The 23,598-nt window shown below is 36.5% G+C and overlaps 1 protein-coding gene across 14 annotated transcripts; it reads right to left on the reverse strand.

Moving 5' to 3' along the window:
• Positions 1–18: 18 nt before the first annotated feature.
• LOC126831676 (uncharacterized) lies at positions 19–18,210 on the reverse strand. 14 transcript variants are annotated; one of them, XR_008787875.1, is made up of 5 exons: positions 15,728–15,980; positions 10,478–10,551; positions 9,625–10,242; positions 1,967–2,040; positions 29–1,731 (listed from the first exon to the last, which is right to left on the reverse strand). XR_008787875.1 is itself a non-coding variant. In XM_056100425.1 (3 exons), the coding sequence occupies exon 1, from the start codon at positions 4,295–4,297 to the stop codon at positions 2,954–2,956; it is 1,344 nt and encodes a 447-aa protein (XP_055956400.1). In that variant the 5' UTR covers positions 4,298–4,470; the 3' UTR covers positions 19–1,731; positions 1,967–2,040; positions 2,636–2,953. The 14 variants fall into 14 exon arrangements, 1 of the variants encoding a protein (XP_055956400.1); XR_008787872.1 differs by lacking the exon at positions 15,728–15,980 and adding an exon at positions 12,223–12,363; XR_008787873.1 differs by lacking the exon at positions 15,728–15,980 and adding an exon at positions 11,300–11,801.
• Between the last annotated feature and the right edge of the window lie 5,388 nt (positions 18,211–23,598).

Consider the following 23,598-nt stretch of genomic DNA (forward strand, 5'->3'; position numbering starts at 1 on the left):
CATGATATTTAATTTACGATTAAAGCTACCTTACCATATATACAAACTGTGTGATATGAAATTGAAACTAATGTATCTATATGTATCAAAAGTTTTAATCCCAAGGAACTACCAAGCCGTAAAAGTCTATCTTAATAATCCTTGTTTGTCACATGGTTTCACTGTAGCAGTAATTAGAAGACGGCCATGGTGACTGAGTAAATTAGGTGCTGGCACACTAGCATGGAGGCCACAGGTTATCTCTTGGGGTTGACCGAGAAAGCTCATCTTGATTTTGCAGAGTGGTTTCCCCTGAGATCCAATGTACACATTGGCGTACACATAAAAGTTCTCTTGGCAGTTTGAATTCGGTATGAGAGTCGGCCATAGTGTCGCTGCCCAGACAAACATTTTCACTTAGCACAATGCATTAGACCAGTCGGAGCTGACCAGTAGGACGTTGTCTTTAAACCCCATTTCATTTCAGGTAATCTAGTATTTTTCTAGTAAGATTGAAGTCTCTCTACTTTCTTTATATGTAAATATCATATTTGAAATAAGTCATACTTTTATTCGATATGGGGTGGGGCTGGGGGAAATGGTCTAGTAGGTAATGCATGCGCATGAAATCACAGGGTCTGTCATTGTGTTAAGTGGCATGGTTTCAATTTCAAGGAGTAGAGTCGCCTGTCCAATCTCTTGAGTTTTTTCGCTGGGTCATTCGGTTTCCTCCGTTTTCTAAATACAATTCAATATAAATCAAACACGAAAATACTTTAAAACAGTAATCATGATGCAATATTAGACTTTTTAACACTTTCATCGCAAACCACACAGTTTTTCTCTGTTAACGTAGTTTCAAGTGCCAAATTGTGGTCAAATCTAAAATGTTGAAACATGCAGTGCCTATCAATTTTAAAATATCTCCTATATAGCTGTATTTCCATAGGATAAGTAAGTTGAAATAATCTGATTATGTAACACTACAACAGCTTTTTCATCCCTACCCCCCAGTTTGGAATCTGATAATTTAAAAGCACATGAATTTTGAATTCCACAGAACATTTTTATTTTTGAACATAAATGCATTCTTCAAAAAGATGAGATGAATTCAATATAAATCAAACACGAAAATACTTTAAAACAGTAATCATGATGCAATATTAGACTTTTAACACTTTCATCGAAAACCACACAGTTTTTCTCTGTTAACATAGTTTCAAGTGCCAGATTGTGGTCAAATCTAAAATGTTGAAACATGCAGTGCCTATGAATTTCAAAATATCTCCTATATAGCTGTATTTCCACAGGATAAGTAAGTTGAAATAATCTGATTATGTAACACTACAACAGTTTTTTCATCCCCCCCCCCCGGTATGGAATCTGATACATTGCTGACCAATCATAGGTCGCCCCGTTCACTCGGGCCTGTCAAATGATTTACAATGGCGATGGTGCCTACAACTTTCCTGACCAAGAGATATGCACAACCGTCGATCAACACACAAGCCATTAATGTTATCTTCCAATATGAGAGGCCATGATAAACACACAAGCGTCCTTTTCAAGCTCGGAAATTAAGTCATCACCAAAAAGCAAAGTTTACAGAGGTCTTCGGGGCTGGAACCCAAACTGATTACGATTTGCCCTCCACTTCCACCACATGTGTCATAGAGATCAGGGATGAAATTGATATGCATCATCGTTCTCCTAAAGCCAGTCCAGGAAGAGATCAGGTTTTGAGATGTAGACCTGAAATGTTAAATTCGGATGAGAATGACAATTCTGGGGCGAATACTATCCAGGGAAATGGTCATTGACATCTAGAAAATGGTCAAAATGTGGAATTCTGTCATTCAGTTAAATGTCAAGGGGAGAAGACAGGCCTGTGCAGTACCAAATTTCCAGCCCATTACTATTCGTCAGCAGAAGTGGGGATGAGGTTGGATGTACTTCTTAAAGTGTATGAAATGCACATTTATCTCACCTGTTTTGCTTCTTTTTTTTTTAATACTTGTGTTGAGGTCAATCATTCCACTCTATGAAACATTGCCCTGGCACCTGAAATGATAGGAGGCTGGGGATAAATATGCAATAAAAAACAGTGAGAAAATAAGAAAAAAATATGGTTTCAACTGGAAATAGAAATAAACCTCTTTATTTCTTGCGAACAGCCCGTCACTGTCCCTCCAAAAAGAAACCAGTTAACAATCAGTAAAAAAGTAAACCTTGAGTGTCACATAAGTCTAAGCCAATCTCAAAGGTAAATGCTATGTTTTGAGGTTCGGTCTAAATATTAAGGCCAACTGCATGTTTGGTCAAAAGTCACACAGGTGTGAATTTTGGAGTGTACATGTTAACATTTCATTGTATGATGTCAAAAACATGTTAGGTCTAAATGTTAAGGCCAACTGCAGACTTGGTTCAAGGTCACAACATGTAAATAGGGTTAGGGCACATGATTTTTTGACACAATTGTGGGTTTGGGCTAGGGTCAGAACTAGGTCTTGGCTTAGGCCTAGGCTACATGCTTTTTGACAAGATTGTGGGTTAGGTTTAAGAATTTGGGGGGAGAGGTTAAGTCTCCACATAAGCACTGACCTAGGATGATGAAAAATTAGTTCGTGATATTTCCTAGTTTTATTAAAATACATACAATACATTAGATTTATATACAAAGGCGATTTCACTGTTTATTGGTGTTGGTGGCGCTGATGGTCTTCCTTGGGTGGTGCTTCTGGTATTCTGGTATTGTTGTTTCTGAAGAGAAAAGAAAATAAATTTGAGGCTCTCGGGAGAGAGCCACATTAGTGTGTTTCCTACAACGGATTGGATTTTATAAAAAAATCGTGTTTGTTCCACATCACCGGGTTACGGCTAGGGATTCTTATATCTAATTGATTTTAATTACTAACGGTTAGGCATAGGATTTGATATATGGTTTGTTTTGGGTCAGGGTGGAGACTGGTCTTATTTAATCTAATTTACTGTGCACTAGGATGTCGTTCAGATTTTTATTTTTAGAATATGCAATTATAAGTTTCTGTGTGAATATTTTCGGGTGATTTTCTTGGAGATCAGTATAGTGTTTTCTGATGATTTTGGACGCACTTGCTGCTGTTGCGCTAAATGGAACTACAAAAGGAGCTATTGCGCTAGCCGTATGAATATTCAAACCTAGGGGGGCTGTTGTTTTCAATTTGTCAATCCAGAATTTTTCTCTTGTTAGCCTAAACGTTTTAATTTCTTCTGAAGTTTCAAAGTCGCTCTTGGTCTTTTCTATTGGCGTGACAATGAGATCTGAAATGTCATGATTTGGTTGGTTGAAATGAATTGAGACAGGTTTGTCTTTTTTGGTGACTATGTCAGACCGGTGACCGTTAATTCTTTCCCTAAGTGCATTTTGAGTCTCCCCTACGTATTGCTTGTCACATTTTCTGCATGAGATAAGATAAATTATGTTTGAACTACTGCATGAAAGTTGGTCTAATATTGGGAATTTTGTGCCAGATGTTTTGTTATGGAAATGGTCGGATATGTTTAAGATTTTGCATGTTTGACATCTTGGATGGCCACAAATTTTGGTTTTATGTGCTGATTGTATATTATTTGTTTCTTTGGCGGCAAGCTCAGCTAGAGTGTTGTTTTTTATACGTCGTAGATAGCGTTTGGAGTATCCCCTTTCCCGTAGTTTGCTAAATACCAATGTACATGCTGACTCAAAGTCGGTCTTCTGAGTACATATCCTATGAAAACGGAGAATCTGAGATTTTATGATGCCAGAGAATGTATGTTTTGGGTGAAAGGAGCTTTTGAACAATAATTGATGTGTGTCGGTTTCTTTGAAAAATACTTTAGTTTCCAATTGGCCTGTGATTTTGGTGTTGTTACTTTTAAAAACGGTAGTATCAAGGAAATCTATGCTGTTATGGCTTACATTTGCGGTTAATTTGATAGATGGATGATGATTGTTCAGGATGTTGAAAAACGTCCAAAATTCGTCTAGTGTGTAGGTCCAGACTATGAAAACGTCATCTAAAAACCGCCCATAGAAATCTGGTTTTAATGGACAGAGTGGCAGAACTTCCCTTTCCCACTCCGCCATGAAGAGATTTGCATAACTCGGGGCAAATCGTTTTCCCATCGCAGTTCCGGAAGACTGAAGGTATACTTGGTCGTTAAAAGCGAAGTCATTCCTCCTCAGACAAATGTTGAGTAGTTTGAGGATTTCTTCGTCCGGCCTGGATGCTTGCGGGTTCCTAAGAAATGCTTTCCTAACTGCTTCAATACCTATGTTATTATCAATGTTCGTGTACATGCTTTGTACGTCGATGGATATTAAAACGGTGTGTTCGGGGACTCTTAACTGTTTGATTTTCTGAATGAAATCGTTAGTGTCTTTAAGGTAGGATGGGTGTTGGCATGCTAGGGGTAATAAGAAATGGTCTATATATTGTGATACGTTGTATGATTCGCTGCCACAGTCTGATATTATTGGCGTCCCTTGGGTATTTTATTAGGTATAAACCATTCTGTTTCTGGATTTTTATGTATTTTTGGTAGTGTATAGAGATGTCTTTGTCGGCAGTCAGATTTAGCAGATAGATAATCATATTGTTTTGCTGTTATGTATTCCTTATCCTGCAATTCATATAAGATGTTGTTTATTAAATTTGCGGTGTCCTTAAAGATTGGTTGGTCTAATTTAGTGTAATGTATAGGATTACTTAATTGTTTTTCTGCCTCTGAGATATAGTCTGCACGATTCATTATGACACAACACGAGCCTTTGTCGCTTTTCTTAATTATTATGTTTTTGTCCTTTTTAAGGGTGTTTAATGCCGTTTTAGTTGCTCGGTTGAGATTTGGTTTTTGTGACTGTGGTTGAATGGATGATATTTCTATATTCATTTCGTCGAAAGTTTTTAGGATGGCTGGTGATAATGACTTTTTAGGTGGTTTCCATGTGGATTTTACTGTGAATAATTTTTTACCTCTGCCGGGTTTGTTCCTAAAAAAATAAGTCAACGAAAGTGTTCTTTGGAAGCGATCGGTTGCCTGGGTGATGGGGTCTATGGATGTTATTGTGGGGGTTGGGATGAATTTAAGGCCTTTATCAAGAATGTTCATTTCTAGGGGGTTGAGAAGTCTGTCGCTCAAATTGACAACTGTCTGTCCTAAAGACGGCTTCTCAATCCTTTTCCCTAATCCTAGTTTAAATTCCTCATCCAGCAGTTGATGATCTCTCTGGCCGTGTCTGGGCTCCAGTGGATTGCGTCGTTACCTTTCAGTTCTATTTTGCCCTTGAAGGTTGGTAATGTGGTGGCGTTTGGTGAGGGTGCAGTGGAGATCAGTTGGTTGTAGCTGGTGATGTTTTGGTAGGCGATAAAAGAAGGAAACAAAATTTGTTTTTGTTTTTGTAAGATTATTATTTATTCATAAAATCATAGGAAAAAGTAAATTAATACATCAAAACTAAATAGATATTTGAAATGTTAACAGAAAAACAGAGAATTCTAATACTAATTATATTGTGTTATATATAATGACCCCCCCCCCCTCCACACACACACACCCACACACCCCCCACTTTACCCATCACAAAATATAACATAGCTATTTAAATTGTTCTTAACCCCACACACTTTACCTATCACAAAATATAAAATAGCTATATAAATTGTTCTTTACCCCAAAACAAGAACTGAGAATATAAAGATATGTACACAGTATCCCTACCCCATACTCCAAAATATATAATTCAAATAATATCTAAATATAATAACATCCAAACCAAGCACTAAGATTAATTATGCACTAAATTGAAACAATTTCAAAAACTGAAAAGTGCTACAAAATCACACTACAAGTGATTTGTGAGACATATAGAAATAACTAATATACACAGAAAACTAACAAAAGAAAAATGCACTATTTTGCAGGAGTAATAAAATGATGTAAAACCTTTTCCTCATTAAAAAAACCCAAACAAAATGAATATTTTGTAAATAAAAGAAGCAAAGCATCAAGATTACAGGATTGAAATAAAAAAATATCATATGTACAAAAAATTTATATACAATCACAAGTCATAAGCCACAGTGGTTCAGTGAGTATAAGGTGTTGGCCGAGAAATTTCAACTGGATTTTCCGGCATAGTTCCCACTTGTCAGTGGTCTTGGATATGGCAAGGGATAATTGGGTACAAGCCCGGAATCGAAAGAGAGAGAGAGAGAAATGGGGTTTAACGTCCACTTGACACAAACTAGGTCATTTCGGGATTAACATATGGTTTAATTTTATTTCAATAATTCGTTGCGCATAGGGGTCTTTGGAAGTGGGAGGAAACCGTAGGTCCCGTAGAAAACCCACAAGATTGGACAGGCGACCCTACTCCTTGTCACGTACAACCGGGGATTCGAAACCACGCCAGTTGACTCAATGACAGGCTGTATGATACCGCACGCACATGCTTACCATTCGGCCATCCACCACCCCCTCCCCCATTCCCGGAATCGAAACCATCCTCACTGCGTTCACTTAGAAGAAGCCTTGACAATTGAATTATTTGACTCAATGACAGACTTCCTGATCAAATGTGTGCGTGTTAATCATTGCCCACCCCCCCCCCCCCCCGGGTTCCCGTTAAAGAACCCTTGACAGTTGAAATATTTGATATAAGAGTAGGGTGTAGGGCAGAATCACTCTAAGAACACAGAAAAGTAGGATACTAAACCGTATTTCATTTCATAAGCAAGGGAAAGTCACCTTTATGTAGGTCAAGGTTTTTTGTAATTCTGGGTGTATTTGATCTACATTTGGTTTCTAGTAATGCCTATTAAATACTTTATGATTTCTGACCAAATTCTAAGTGATTTATATGCCACTTTACTTGCTATATTATACATACATTTCTGAAGAGAATTAAAATCTAATTGTGTTTTGGAAGAAAATTTAACATTAATAACAAAAAATAAATATTTAAAAATTGGGTCAAATGCATTCTTTCCCAGAAGTATAAAATAAATTGATGCTTGGGTTTTCTTGTTGTTATCATACAGCAAATACTCTTTCAATGGTGTTCCAGCCTAAAAAATAAAAAGTAGGAGATAAGAATACGTTCTATGGTTCACAACGTTTAAATAAACAATTTATTTTGCCACATCGAGACCGAGTCTCTATTTGGTTTCAACTTTGCGTAATGTCTAATTATTTTTGGACCCATTCTTATTTTATTTCCATTGACAACAAATTGGATATTACCCTTTAAAATCTACTGAAATCTATTTGAAAGTAAAATACTGTCCATCATTATTTTACTGCTATTTACTGTAAAAATACACATACATGTAGGGCCTATCGCAACTTGAAGGAAATCAATGGATGTGATTGGCAAAAATCAAGCATGCCAAGTACTTGAAACAGCAGAGTCCTAGGCATTGCCCCAAGAAGAATAACTAGATTACCAAGCAAGTGTATAGAAGTACTTCCTGATTAAAAATACAAATATATATGTTACTTACATTTTGCGTGTTTTCCCCTTGCCAGTGATACAGGACGGAGGACCTGACAAGGACAGCTGTCTAGTCGTTCGGATGGGACAAAAAACCGAGGTCCCGTGTACACATTGGCGTTCACATAAAAGATTCCTTGGCAATTGGAATTCGATATAAGAGTAGGCTGTAGCGCCGCTGCCCGGGCAAAATTCCCTTCATAGCACACTGTATGGCGTATGCCCGTCTTCATTAGCCCAATTTATGAGCAAAACAGTAGGATGTTAAACCCCATTTCATTTCATTTTCAAAATTATAAAATAATTTGATGGCTTAATATTCAAAAGGTACAGTCTTTCATGTTTATAAAATTGTACGGGAGCCATAAAAAGCTCCTGATACCTTGAATATATGCAGTTTAAAAGTAAACAAAAATCTCAATATTTAGGAGAGAGAGAGAGAAATGGGGTTTAACGTCCATCCAACCCCCCCCCCCACCAAGTGTATAGAACCAGTTCCTGATTTAAAAAGCAAATATGCATGGTACTTACATAGTCTTTGTCTGATAAGCAAGATCTGTGAGAAAACGTCTCCACAATATCAATAGCCCTTTCCAACTTGATCCTCCGAGGTGGGTAACTGAAGAAAAAATGGCAATGTATTAGTTGGCTTAAATTGACTAGACAGTTTTGATTAATTAAAAAAATGTTACTTTAATTACATTTGTTTTGTTTCATGTGTTGGTTTGCTTTGCCACAGATGAGACAGTGATATCTACATTAACTAAGATTCTGTCTCTGCTCATACATGACGTGTACAGTTTTACTATACTAAACTGAATTTTAGATTTCAAAATAGCATAACAATCTTTTCTAGTAGAATTGAATAGTTACCCACCAAGAAAAAGCTGCTCTATCATCATTTTTTCCAGCCATTTCTTCTTCCTTTTTTTCTTTTATAATTTCTTTTGTTATTACATGATCTTTTTCTGGGTGATTTGCATATACATCCAATATTGAAACTGAAAAAATAAATACATGATATTTAATTTACGATTAAAGCTACCTTACCATATATACAAACTGTGTGATATGAAATTGAAACTAATGTATCTATATGTATCAAAAGTTTTAATCCCAAGGAACTACCAAGCCGTAAAAGTCTATCTTAATAATCCTTGTTTGTCACATGGTTTCACTGTAGCAGTAATTAGAAGACGGCCATGGTGACTGAGTAAATTAGGTGCTGGCACACTAGCATGGAGGCCACAGGTTATCTCTTGGGGTTGACCGAGAAAGCTCATCTTGATTTTGCAGAGTGGTTTCCCCTGAGATCCAATGTACACATTGGCGTACACATAAAAGTTCTCTTGGCAGTTTGAATTCGGTATGAGAGTCGGCCATAGTGTCGCTGCCCAGACAAACATTTTCACTTAGCACAATGCATTAGACCAGTCGGAGCTGACCAGTAGGACGTTGTCTTTAAACCCCATTTCATTTCAGGTAATCTAGTATTTTTCTAGTAAGATTGAAGTCTCTCTACTTTCTTTATATGTAAATATCATATTTGAAATAAGTCATACTTTTATTCGATATGGGGTGGGGCTGGGGGAAATGGTCTAGTAGGTAATGCATGCGCATGAAATCACAGGGTCTGTCATTGTGTTAAGTGGCATGGTTTCAATTTCAAGGAGTAGAGTCGCCTGTCCAATCTCTTGAGTTTTTTCGCTGGGTCATTCGGTTTCCTCCGTTTTCTAAATACAATTCAATATAAATCAAACACGAAAATACTTTAAAACAGTAATCATGATGCAATATTAGACTTTTTAACACTTTCATCGCAAACCACACAGTTTTTCTCTGTTAACGTAGTTTCAAGTGCCAAATTGTGGTCAAATCTAAAATGTTGAAACATGCAGTGCCTATCAATTTTAAAATATCTCCTATATAGCTGTATTTCCATAGGATAAGTAAGTTGAAATAATCTGATTATGTAACACTACAACAGCTTTTTCATCCCTACCCCCCAGTTTGGAATCTGATAATTTAAAAGCACATGAATTTTGAATTCCACAGAACATTTTTATTTTTGAACATAAATGCATTCTTCAAAAAGATGAGATGAATTCAATATAAATCAAACACGAAAATACTTTAAAACAGTAATCATGATGCAATATTAGACTTTTAACACTTTCATCGAAAACCACACAGTTTTTCTCTGTTAACATAGTTTCAAGTGCCAGATTGTGGTCAAATCTAAAATGTTGAAACATGCAGTGCCTATGAATTTCAAAATATCTCCTATATAGCTGTATTTCCACAGGATAAGTAAGTTGAAATAATCTGATTATGTAACACTACAACAGTTTTTTCATCCCCCCCCCCCCCCGGTATGGAATCTGATACATTGCTGACCAATCATAGGTCGCCCCGTTCACTCGGGCCTGTCAAATGATTTACAATGGCGATGGTGCCTACAACTTTCCTGACCAAGAGATATGCACAACCGTCGATCAACACACAAGCCATTAATGTTATCTTCCAATATGAGAGGCCATGATAAACACACAAGCGTCCTTTTCAAGCTCGGAAATTAAGTCATCACCAAAAAGCAAAGTTTACAGAGGTCTTCGGGGCTGGAACCCAAACTGATTACGATTTGCCCTCCACTTCCACCACATGTGTCATAGAGATCAGGGATGAAATTGATATGCATCATCGTTCTCCTAAAGCCAGTCCAGGAAGAGATCAGGTTTTGAGATGTAGACCTGAAATGTTAAATTCGGATGAGAATGACAATTCTGGGGCGAATACTATCCAGGGAAATGGTCATTGACATCTAGAAAATGGTCAAAATGTGGAATTCTGTCATTCAGTTAAATGTCAAGGGGAGAAGACAGGCCTGTGCAGTACCAAATTTCCAGCCCATTACTATTCGTCAGCAGAAGTGGGGATGAGGTTGGATGTACTTCTTAAAGTGTATGAAATGCACATTTATCTCACCTGTTTTGCTTCTTTTTTTTTTAATACTTGTGTTGAGGTCAATCATTCCACTCTATGAAACATTGCCCTGGCACCTGAAATGATAGGAGGCTGGGGATAAATATGCAATAAAAAACAGTGAGAAAATAAGAAAAAAATATGGTTTCAACTGGAAATAGAAATAAACCTCTTTATTTCTTGCGAACAGCCCGTCACTGGCCCTCCAAAAAGAAACCAGTTAACAATCAGTAAAAAAGTAAACCTTGAGTGTCACATAAGTCTAAGCCAATCTCAAAGGTAAATGCTATGTTTTGAGGTTCGGTCTAAATATTAAGGCCAACTGCATGTTTGGTCAAAAGTCACACAGGTGTGAATTTTGGAGTGTACATGTTAACATTTCATTGTATGATGTCAAAAACATGTTAGGTCTAAATGTTAAGGCCAACTGCAGACTTGGTTCAAGGTCACAACATGTAAATAGGGTTAGGGCACATGATTTTTTGACACAATTGTGGGTTTGGGCTAGGGTCAGAACTAGGTCTTGGCTTAGGCCTAGGCTACATGCTTTTTGACAAGATTGTGGGTTAGGGTTAGGGTAAGGACTGGGTCTTGGGTTAGGGTTAGGGTCAGTCTTGTTTACATCTCGTGACTTTAGACCAAATCTGGAGTTGAGTTGGCCTTAATATTTAGACCTAACCATGTTTTGATATCATTGTGAACAAAATGTTACACATTTACAACCCAAAATTCACACTCAACCAACGGATACCCCCAATCATGGCTATTTTGATACCAAATAGTCAAAAAACTTACTGCCGGGCAATAAAAAAGCAGTATTCTTACCATTTCTGACACTTTCCATTCAAAACTTCAGGAAATAAGCCGTTGAAAAAATATCAACATCCCGAGTCGGCCATGCTTCTTTATATCATCAGGAGTCAGACTAGCAATTATTTGCCCATTGACTTCAATGTTAAATGACTGTAACATCACAGGCTGTAGCTTTTTGCTCAACATTCCGTTGGTTCCAATCTTTATAGGCACAATGGGGACAACATTTGGCAATCTCCTCATCATAATTTTGTAGGGGGTTGACCGTTTAGATTTTTTGCTACACGGATTTGAAGTTGACAGGGGTGAAAATCTCACTTCCGACACAATGATTGCTCTGCAGAAAGACACTTTACACCCCCTATCCCTCTGCTGTAATATCATCAGTATTACCCAAAACTGCTATGAAATTGCAAATTTGATCCCTTTTCTCCAATTCTAGACCAAAAAGTCAACCCAAAAATGCAGGAAGAGGGGAGAAAAAAATTAAGGGAAAAATTGTCTATTTATAACTCGCACCACATTCGACAATCATGAAATAAGGGGAAATAATTACTAGTCTTAGTCCTGACTCCTTTATTAGGGTTGTCTTTCTTGCTTTTATCTTCCATTTATTAAACGTTTTTGTTGTCTCAGAGATGAACTATTATCTAAAAAAAAAGTTGAAAATCGTAAAGTTTAGGAAATGTTAATCATATAATGATGAAAAAAAAATAAGAGCATATGATAATAAAAATGTGTTTGAAATTGAAGGCTCTATAATTAGCCTATAATTAAGGTATCAGTATGGAACGGATCGTAATCGTACGGTATTCACTACGGTCAGACTGATATTTAGGAACGTAAAGTTATCAGTCTGGAACGGATCGTAATCGTGCGGTATTCACTAAGGTCATACTGATATTTAGGAACGTAAAGAAGACCATTTTACTAACCGTCTCCATTTTAAGAAAGAGCAGATATAAATATATGATTATATCGACAGAATCTCCACACGAATCTTTAATTTAGTAGAAGAAGAGCAAGTTGATCATTGTCGCCATATTTGACCTATTTCTCTATTGGTTGTATATGCATTAAGGCGTGGATCTAACTAACCCGAGTAGCTCATTATTGAGCGGAGTGATTTATGAAATGAAATTGAGGTTTAATGACCCGCATTCCTTCACTATTCAGGCTGATGAACACGAGGCGTTCAAGCCAGCTCTTTATTCACAGAGCCGCCTGGCTCCCCTGAGAGACTTTCAATGACAACTAGTCATTGTCGAGACTAATGATTTTTATCGCCGCTGTTGATCAATATATATATTAAATAATAGCCCGAATTTAAGTATACCAAAAGTTAAAGAAATATAACCAGTTTTTGAGCCATTCAGATATGACTGCCAAAATTGTAATCAGCGCGCATGTTTTTTTAGGCTAAAGTCTAACCATAAAACTTAGTGTCCATACATAATAAATATTTTATTCCATTAATCAATTCCATTCCGCCATTGGTTTGTCTTAAACTCGTGATTTGTGTTCATGGGCATCAGGGTCGAGATGGCAACGTTATATGTTTTATTCGTCTAATTTACTATAAAACATCATTCGGTTTGCCTCACGAGTTAACGGCATATTAATAGCTTTATTCACTGAGATGGTTCCTTTACTTATAGTTTATTTTTCGAATTGCTTTTTGTATTTATTTAAATGGAAATATTTAACACCTTCTTGTTAAACCGTTGAAAGATTTAAAGTTTGGATTAATGTTAAGAGAGTGTGGGTCAAAGATGCCGCTGACAGAGTGTGTATAGGGTGTTAAAGTTTAAAAGTTATTCCCTACAAGGTGGTTCTACGGTTCTTACCATAGAATTCAGCTGTGAAATAACACAGTTTCTTTCATTATGTGTACAACAATAAAACTAGTTCAATTGCAAGTTGTCTAAACCACGGTGCTGTGATGTATGCATCTAAATGTTTCGACGACCCACCAATCAGTAGTTGCATGATGATTAAATTTATCGGACATGGAATGTGAAAATGCTTTGGAACTTTCAACTGTAACACGTTGCAATAATTACTCAATATAAGCCAAAAGGATCCGCCTTGTTCATTTTTAGTCCGGCCCTGTCTTCAGTATTAAAATATAAAATTGAACACAAAGTATATTTAGTAATCCGTATTGTAGTAATGGCAATCACGGCTTGTGTTTTTTTGTTTTGTTTTTTGTTGTTTGTTTTTTTTGCAAAATATAAAATAATTACGATGTCGTTTAACACTCACAATAACACATTTGGTTACCGGCCATTCAGCCATTCAGGTCGTACATGTGTCAAGTATACAGTCATATATACAAACGCCTAACTATAGAAGCCTACCATTCTTAATTTCTACTTTTCGCCCTCCAAAACACGAAAGTCGAAAAGTAGCAGTTACGACAAAATGTGAGGCGACAGCAACGCTATACAAGCCAAAATCGACTCGAAAATAGGAAATCAAGAAATAATACACTGCGATAATAGCGCCCCTCGTTTTTTTTCCTAATTTCTTATTTTCGACTTGCATTTTGGCTTATATACCGTCTTGTTGACTTTCGACTTAGTCATATTTTTGTATTTATTGATGTCAGTAAGATGTTACTATGGAGAACGTAAATTTCAGATTATACATTCCAGACTTCGTAATTGTAAAAGTGCTCTAAACTTCCATAGATTTTTAATGCATATTTCACATAACCCGACATGCAGTTGTGGTCATACTCAAGAAGACAGCGACCATTATTTTCTGCACTGCCCAAATTATTCGTCTCAGCGTATCTCAACATTAAATACCCTCCCATTTAAATCCATAAATACAAAAGCGTTCCTATATGGCGATACCAACGAAAGTAACCCGTTCAACAAAGTGAGTTTTAGTAAAGTTCACAAGTATTTAAAACTAAACAAGCGCTTTGAATAGATAAGGTAATTGTCAGGCGACGATGATTGGTGTTAAATAGTGATGATGACGATGATGATGACGATGATGATGACCATGAAGATGATTTATTTATATATTTATTTATATACTAGAAGAATGCCCGGCTTCGCTCGGGGGTCATAACTCAGAAACCGGAAGTGGTAGACTAACGCCACCTGGCCTATGTTACTCCCCGGTCCGAGCTACCCCTATACCCCAAATTTCAGACTCGGAAATGACAACGTGAATGATGGATCAGTCGAACGACAGAGTGAATGACAGGAGTTTTCCAGTCGAATAATAAAGATAATGGCAACTCTGGTCATAGCATATCTGTTTATAATATATTTCATATAAATGTTTATACACGTATTTGAAAAATACATTTAGGTCTACGTGTAATGTTGAATGTATAAATTCGGAAATGTTTTGATCTCTTGAACTGTATTATTTAAAATACACGATTAACGTATTAAATTGTAAATAATGAATCAAGCCAAGACATGTATTAAATGTTTTAAATGTTTTATTGAATTGGAATAGAAACTGAAAACAGATTAACACCCTGTGTGAGATATTTCATTCAAATATTGTGAAAGGGTTGGTAATAAAATTAAAATTGTCATTGTGTCATTTTAATAACATTGAATCGTCCTATTCTGTTACGTAGTCGTCTCAACATATTGTTGTCATGGGTTACTTCTGCTAAACAACTCAATAGAAACGAGTAAAGTATTATAAACGAAATTATGTCTAAAGAGTTCTTCATGACATGTATTGACTGTAAGACACAAAGCGTACAGGATCTAAGTGTGATGTTAAAGGTCAACACGCAAATATTGAAATTGGGTATGTTCGTGGATTGACTTATAGAATGTTGTTAATATTTCCATTTAAATAAATACAAAAAGCAATTCGAAAAATAAACTATAAGTAAAGGAACCATCTCAGTGAATAAAGCTATTAATATGCCGTTAACCCGTGAGGCAAACCGAATGATGTTTTATGTTAAATTAGACGAATAAAACATATAACGTTGCCATCTCGACCCTGATGCCCATGAACACAAATGACGAGTTTAAGACAAACCAATTGCGGAATGGAATTGATTAATGCAATATATATTTTATTATGTATTGACAATACTTTTCTGGTTAGATTTTAGCCTAAACACGACATGTGTGTTGGTGACAATTTTGGCAGTCATATCTGAATGACTCAAAAACTGTTTATATTTCTTTAACTTTTGGTATACCTAAATTCGGGCTATCATTTATGGTAGAAAGATATAATAAAATGACCTAAAGCTTTAAAACATATTTTTAAATATGTTGAGGCACCCTAAATTGAATTTGAAGCACCAGGGATAAACAAATAAAAATAGCTATAATGCATGATTTTATTGTAACTAGTGAACTGATAAATATTGTACAATTTATCTAAAGAGTACATTTATGAAAACGTGGTACTTTTCTGATATCTAGTTAAATTAACACTTACCCAGATCTTGGCATAAGCATGACTTAAAATGATCACGGCTAAAACACTTCCGTGCGAATCAAGAATTCTTTATGTAAGAATAGAGCTTTATAAGACCGTAAATGCACCACACATTATGTCTCCATAAGATGGTAGCTATAATCTTTCAATCCAATCCCCTAATTAAGTATACCCCCACCCAATCATAAAAAAATAATAACATAGCAAAACGGTGTTTAATTCTGATCATCTAAATTATCAAACGATATTCGCCGAAGTAGTAACTGAGAAGAGGGTGTTTTAAGATATACATAATGTATCTTACTATTTTTCGCTTATATAATTTGATTTTCAAATACAAACCATTAATACTTATCTTAGCATTAAAACAATCAACCATTTGTGGTTATATTGAAATCTGTAAAAGACGCATTCTTTTTGAATATATTTTTAAAAAATAATAAATGGAAAAAAACATATTATTAACGCTTTTTCAACAAGCAATTGTTATACTCTTAGTGATTTGTAGAGCGTCAAATCACAATGTTATTGTACTGTTTTAAATTGTAGATTTTATTCATTCATGTAAAACATTTATTACAATTTTATAATAAAATGTATAAAACACTGAGTTCGAGATTCAAATCACAAATCCATCCAAGCTAGGATACTGCAAATCCGAATATTTTTGTTTATAAAATATTTACTTTCCATTCAATAAATATTCCAGTCATCTAGTTTTGGATTTGGGGAAATTCATTCTCCTTTTCCCATATATACAGATTGCCGTATTATTTAATAATCAAACCAAACAGCATGTAATCAAAGAACGCTTGTATCCGCCATGTGTAATATTGTCACGTGACATTGTTATGTTTTGTTTCGCTCGGGAAGCGTTTATTATACATAATAGAACTCCAGTGTAGTAAGCCATAACTATGAACAATATCATGTCCCAAATAAATAATCTAATTTGTAGATCTGCAATTGGTCACATGATGGTCCGAACATTATTTGTATGGCTCTATTTGTTGACAGCAAATACCGCTAATGATTATCTTGGATAAAATACCTCGTTTAGTAAACGAGGCAATTTTACCCAGCCTTGTTCTGAACAAAATACCTCGTTCCAAAAACAGGGCAATTTAAAAAAAAAACACGTTTTGGAACTCCAGAGAAACGAGGTATTTTTTTTACCTCGTTACAACGAGGCAAAATCGAGGCAAAAATTTTGACACGTTTTTGCCTCGTTTGGACAGAAATGCCGAACGAGGCATTCTGAGGTTTATAGTGATACACCACTACGGGTTCTTCGTCGCAGAAGACACTAACGTCGGCATCGTCTGAGATGGAGGACTCCATAACCGGAACTGGCACATCGTATCGGGTTTCGGCTGTAAACGATTCTTCTACTTCCATAGGTTCAGTTGTTGGGACCTCCATAACTTCGTCTTGTTGTTCGTCCATATCTTCCGTCTGCTTATTAGATTTAAGGTTGTTTTTTTAAACATAAATTAGATTACAATTCAACTAACACAAAAGTGTAAAAAGATTTTTTTCTAGTCTGTGCCCGCGTTTATGTCTACTCTTGGCAAAATCGTTATAATATAAAAAAAATCATGAAACAAGAATCAAAATGGCCGCCAATCGGGTCTCCAACGCCAATCCAACCTCCCAAGATATAATTTCAAAACAGATTCTTACCTGCTGGTTCAAGTCGAACCGTTTCTGCTTTAATCATAATGTGATTCTGTAATGTAAGTATTTGAACAACATCGTAGCGCCGAACAACTAATGTTAATTAAGCATGATTTCAGAAAAATTGAACAGATTTGATAATAACATGCCGAAATTTTTTTCCTGACCGCGCCATATTATAAACACGAACTTCCGGTTTAAATTGTTGGAGTTTTTTTTAAGGAAACGAAATACTAATATTATACAGAGAAACAATATCGATGCTAAATTACATACATGGTATTATTTTTTTTATATAAATATTCACAAACCTGCGGTCTTGTATTCTATGTGACCATTAGCTTACATTTGTCAAACATATCACTGCTCCAAAATCATTTCAGCACGTTGTTAAATGTTAAATTAATTGTGTGAAATCACTTCATTTAATGTCCGCTTCCACCGAGATGATATCGCAGACAAAATGTAGCCTATAGTACGTTGATTTTATCAACCAATCACATTCAATAACAGTTTTACTTATTTTCTTGTCAACGCATTTGGAGTCAATTGTTAAAATCACACCGGGCATGAGCGCTCAACAGGCCTTTGATCTACCAGTTTATTGGGCCCAACTTTATTTTAACTACAGACATCTTAACACCAATTAGCATTCAAGTCTGTCTGGCTATATTGTCTGAGTAAAAAATACCTTTCTCTTACTTGTGGACCCCCGGATTAAGACTTTGTATGGAGTTCAAATTTAAAAAAAAAAATATTTGTTGACGGTACACATTACTTGTGTTAATTATATGGAAAAAACACAAGATTTGTGTAAATGTATTAAAAAGAACACAAGTTTGTGTTAATGCAATGCAAAACAACACATAACTTGTGTAGAATAATTTTCACACAAGTACTTGTGTTGAGATGCAACACAAGTTTTTTTTCAGTGTATAACTAATTAGAAATTGCAATATATATATTTAAAAAAAAATCTAAATGTAAATCACTTTGATATGTACATATTACATTAATATTTGCTTTGAGACCCATTTCGTATAGTTTAAGGTTTCGATGAATAAAGCCACACGCCCTTTAAGTTGTGAGGGCATGAGAAACATTATAAGAAAAGATCTCCCTTTCACTCCATTCTATTAGTCAGAATGTAATACAGAATTAGTTGTACGATTTTATCATAATTTATAGAAAGGAACCCTTTCACGTGTTAGATATTTCATATAACCTGATAACCCTTCGTATCATTTAATAGCAGTTTACACTCAATAAAAATACATAATAAAGAAATCAATCGATAGTTTCTATGGGTTGCTTATATAATGGAACAATGACAGTCTTACACCATGATTGTGGATATTTACAAATCTGTAAATGTGTTTTAAATAGTGGTGCTGTCCCCCGAGAGAGAGAGAGAGAGAGAGAGAGAGAGAGAGGGGATTAACGTCCATTTGTCACAAACTAGGTCATTTCGGGACTAACTTCATGGCCGTATGGTTCAATTGTATTTCAATAATTCGCTTGCGCGTAGTGGTCGTTAGCAGTGGGGGGGGGGGTGAAGGAAGACCCGGAGAAAACCCACGAGGTTGGATAGGCGACCCTATCGGCCAGCCAACCCTCACACGTTTTGGGACACAATAACCCTCTTTCTAATCGAGCTAGAATGTTCAAACTTGGTGTAGGTGTTTATTAGGCGAATGCCTTGACGGAGTGCGACGATGAGCATTTTCTGCTTAGCCTAATCAGAGATAAGCAATTTGATTGGTTGATGCTTTGGGACACGATAACTTTAGTTCCAATTAAGCGAGAATGATGAAACATGGTGTATAGTTTTATTACACCATTACCTTGACTATGCTCGATAATTAGCATTTTATGCTCAGTGTAAGCAGAACGATAAGCAATTTGATTGGCTGAGACTTTGGAACACAATAACTCTCATTCTAATTGAGCTAGAATGTTCACACTTGGTGTAGGTGTTTATTAGACGAATGCCTTGGTGGAGTTCAAAGGTGATAATGTCTGCACTTCAAAACCTTGACTGAGTTCGATCAGAATACGTATAGATAATCAATTTAGATAATCTTTTCCAAAAGATACATGTTCAATTCAACATGTATTATACAAGAGCCAAATCTGCCTATTGTTATCTAAATTATGAATTAGACATTAATTAATTTATCCAGACCATAATCAACCGTCGATGCCATCGTTATCCTGCGATATTTAGTGCATTTGAACACATTTTGTGATGGATAACTTAAAGTAAAATTGGATAATCGAGACTTTGTTATTATCGTACCAACGTTAGTAATGGCGATGGAGGCTGACCTAAAATTAAATCGTTGATATCTCTGTTCAGATTAAAGCAATTTGACTGAAATTTTCCAGCATATTTTGTTTTTATGATCCTTTTTGTAACTATTATAGCGAGAACTGTCAGTTCTTTATCTAATCTTACCTAATGCCTCTTTAATTAATATGTACCATCTATGTTATTTTGGGATGGCGTCGGGGGACATCAGCCTCATTATTGACTTATTAAAATAGGAGAAGAGCGGGCGATCGGAGTCATTATTGGTTTATTTAAAATACAACCACTGGTAAATATCACTATATGAAAAACTGATCATATCGGGCACTGTATAAACTGTCGCAATATGGTCGTCACTGATGGGAAGAAATACTGTCTGTCGACTATTATCTCTTATATAACCCTTTAAAGGACACTATTGGTGACAGTTTTCTATTTTTGAATTGTGAGATATCCTCTTATCGTTTCGTATAACAACTTTCCATCTTCAACGGAATAATCAGTGAAATGAAATTCGCCTGTGTGTCTATAATCGCTCGTTGCTTCAGTCAGTTATATAGAAGGACAACCCGTGTTTGTCATGTTTGTCGTCACTTCCCGTTTAATCAAGTGTTTTTTACACATCTCCCGTAGCAATGATCTCTGTTTTAAAATTATATTTGGAATGTATTTAAGCAGTTCTATGTAATAATAACTGACACCAATATTGTCCTTTAAGCATCTCAGTAACTGCACAGTATCTGTGACATTACTTGGTTAAACCTGTAACATGTCTTCTCGTAATTCATATTGTATACCCTGACAAGGAAAGCTGTATAGTCGTTCGGATGGGACGAAAAACGGAGGTTCCGTGTATACAATGGCATGCAAGTAAAAGTTTCCATGGCTGTTGGAATTCGATATAAGAGTAGGCCATAGTGCGGCTGCCTGGGCAAAATGTCCCCCATAGCACACTAATTCGCAGAACAGCAGGACGTTAAACCTCATTTCATTTCATAGTGCATACGTTTTAATATTAATTTCTTCATTTTGCATACATTTCTTGTATTTTGTGTCCCGTCGTTCGTCTGCCTGTCAGTCACATATAATGTGGGTAAAACACCACTGGCAGCTCTACGATGAGAGCTTAAAACGTCATTGCAGTGGCTTAAAGCGTCATTGCAGTGGCTTAAAACGTCATTGCAGTGGCTTAAAGAGAAGGTACTGTTATCGTCTTGTCCCAAATTTAACAATCTGATTAAAATACCGATTTATATTTCGTTTCGTTTTTTTTTAATACTATATGAAGATCTGGGAGGTCGCCTCAGGGGTCATGCGAGCGATTTTTGACCATTGGATCGACTTCAGACATTGTTTAATCAATCAGCGGTGACGTTTCTAGGGGTTTACCTACAATTGCATTGGCTAATTCATCACATCAACTAGAACGCCTGTTATATAACAACTCTTCCAGATCCTAGTGTTTCTAGTAAAATGGATCGAGGATTTGTGCTAAAAAACACATATGTATAATAATTTTATGACCTTGATTGATTATTCTCCATTGTCATTATATTAACTATGGTATGGGTTTTTTTTTTAAACGCAAATTAAATTGTGTATAAAATATTGTGAGAATAACAGGACAAGGGGTCTAAGTTCAAGGATAGATTCTATGTCTAAAAGCACGTGATCGGAAAGTTACCATTTCATATTTGGCATGAGTGACCAATCATATGATTAATTACATCATAATTAGCTAACAGATTAATTAATCTGAGAATATACTCATCAAAAAAACAGTAGTGGATATTGAAATGCAAATATCTATGCAGGGTGTTAAATGATAAATAGTCATGGACACTCGACACACTTTTGAGAGTATGTTCATACACGTAGCGCAATACACGTGGGAGGGGTTCATTGTCAAATTTGGAACTTCAAGGAAGGGTTGATGAAAACTGCCGCGTGCTGGTTTATCCTATCCATGTTTGCTTTCCTATCGGTTCTTGCATAATATTTAATGTTTAGCGTATCAACATGATGAACGTCTACGTGCTATTGGCATTGTTCAAATGGGTTCTACCCAGCGAGCAGTAGCCAACATACTTAATGTTTCACAGTCTGTGATCAGCAGACTGTGGAACTGGTACCAAAAAACACACAATGTTGATGATAGACCTCGTTCAGGTCGTCTTAGAGCCACTACCCAATTCCAGGATCGAGGAAAAACGGCCAATCAGCTTTCTGTAAACTTGTACCCAGTTACTAGAATTCGAGTTACAGCCCAAACGATTAGAAATCGGCTACATGCAGCCACGAACGCGGGTTTTGCCTCCATTAACTCGCCAGAACATGGAAAACACCCGTCAATGGTGTAGGCAGTGTAGAAATTGGGGTAATCGTCGATGGGCGCGTGTAATGTTCTCAGATGAGTCCAAATTTACTCTGGATTTCACCGATAGGCGTGCTCGCGTTTGGAAGCGTGTAAATGAGCGTCATACGTTAACGTCAGACAGCATGACCGATTCGGGCGCCGGTCTGTTATGGTTTGGGGAGGAATCACCATGACTGACAGAACGGACTTGCACATTCTTCTAAGAAGGGGTACTGGTGTCTATTACCGTGATCACAACCTGGCACCGATAGTTCTGCCGTTTTCTCAACGTGCAGGTCGACGTTTCATCTTTCAAGATGATAATTCCCGTGCCCACCGCCCTCGCGTCGTGAATAACTACCTCCCGCATCGCCATATTGTCCATCTTGGCCAGCCATGAGTCCTGACCTCTTCCCTATAGAGCATGTCTGGGACATGATCGGGAGACGTGTTCGTCGATGTCAACGTCAACCGACAGCATTGCAAGAATTGGCCATAGCACTGCAAGAGTATTATAGTGGGTCAGATTGCCCCACATCGTGATTGGACGGTTGATTAGGAGCATGCCACGACGAATTGCTGAATGTCTGAGGATTGGTGGGGCAATTACTCATTATTAAGACAGAAATCAAAAACGCCCATTTTCACTTTAGACAGTGTATCTCTTTGCGAGTGAAATTGGGCCGTCAGATAAGCCGCCCATATGAACTGTTTATGTTCATGTGTATTGGCAATTGGCCTGTCATTAACATATACACTGATTACCTCTAATAAAACAGCAGTGCATTTCAACAGTTTTGTATTGTTTCTGAATATCCCCTACTTTATCTGAAGAGTTATAATTAAAAGAATGTTTATACCAGGGGAGACAGCCATGTAGTTCTTGTAGGGAAAAGATGTAGGAATGGTCATCAGCAGACTCCCTGAGTCTGCATGGGAGCGAGTTTAGAGAGAATGACTTTATTATAATGATGGTAACTATGTAACCTATATGTAGCAGTGCTTTATCTAAAAGGTAGAAGCGAAGTGTGGTATTTGTTGTTCCTGCTGATGATATCATTCAGCCCCTAACCCTAGTTCGAAGCAAAACAGTAACGACGTTAAACTCCATTTCATTTCATTTCATTTCAATCACAACGTGAAGGTGTTATTAATGTGGGATTTCAGAATGACATTTAAAGATACGTCCTAACTATTTAAGGTATTACATATACAATTCTAGACGATCAAGGACCGTTCCAACATATGTTGTAAGAAACGATGCACGGGTGATACGTCGGATGTGGCGACCGGTTTAGCGTCTTCCGCTCTTCACGTCTGACAGACGGCCCATGGTGCTACATGTTGTGAAGACAAGTAAAACGAAATTTTGAATTATAAAATCAGAAGAAAATATTACCTCGCTGAAAATGGACGTATTCCACTGACACAAAGGCCTGAGAAAAATGCAGAGAGCAAGAATCAATAATTTTGCAACTAATCATATTGTTAAATCTCAAGGTTGGTATGTCATATACCCTGTGCATT

This window comes from Patella vulgata, chromosome 4 (assembly GCF_932274485.2).
Source record: "Patella vulgata chromosome 4, xgPatVulg1.2, whole genome shotgun sequence".
In the NCBI taxonomy this organism is placed as follows: domain Eukaryota; kingdom Metazoa; phylum Mollusca; class Gastropoda; family Patellidae; genus Patella; species Patella vulgata.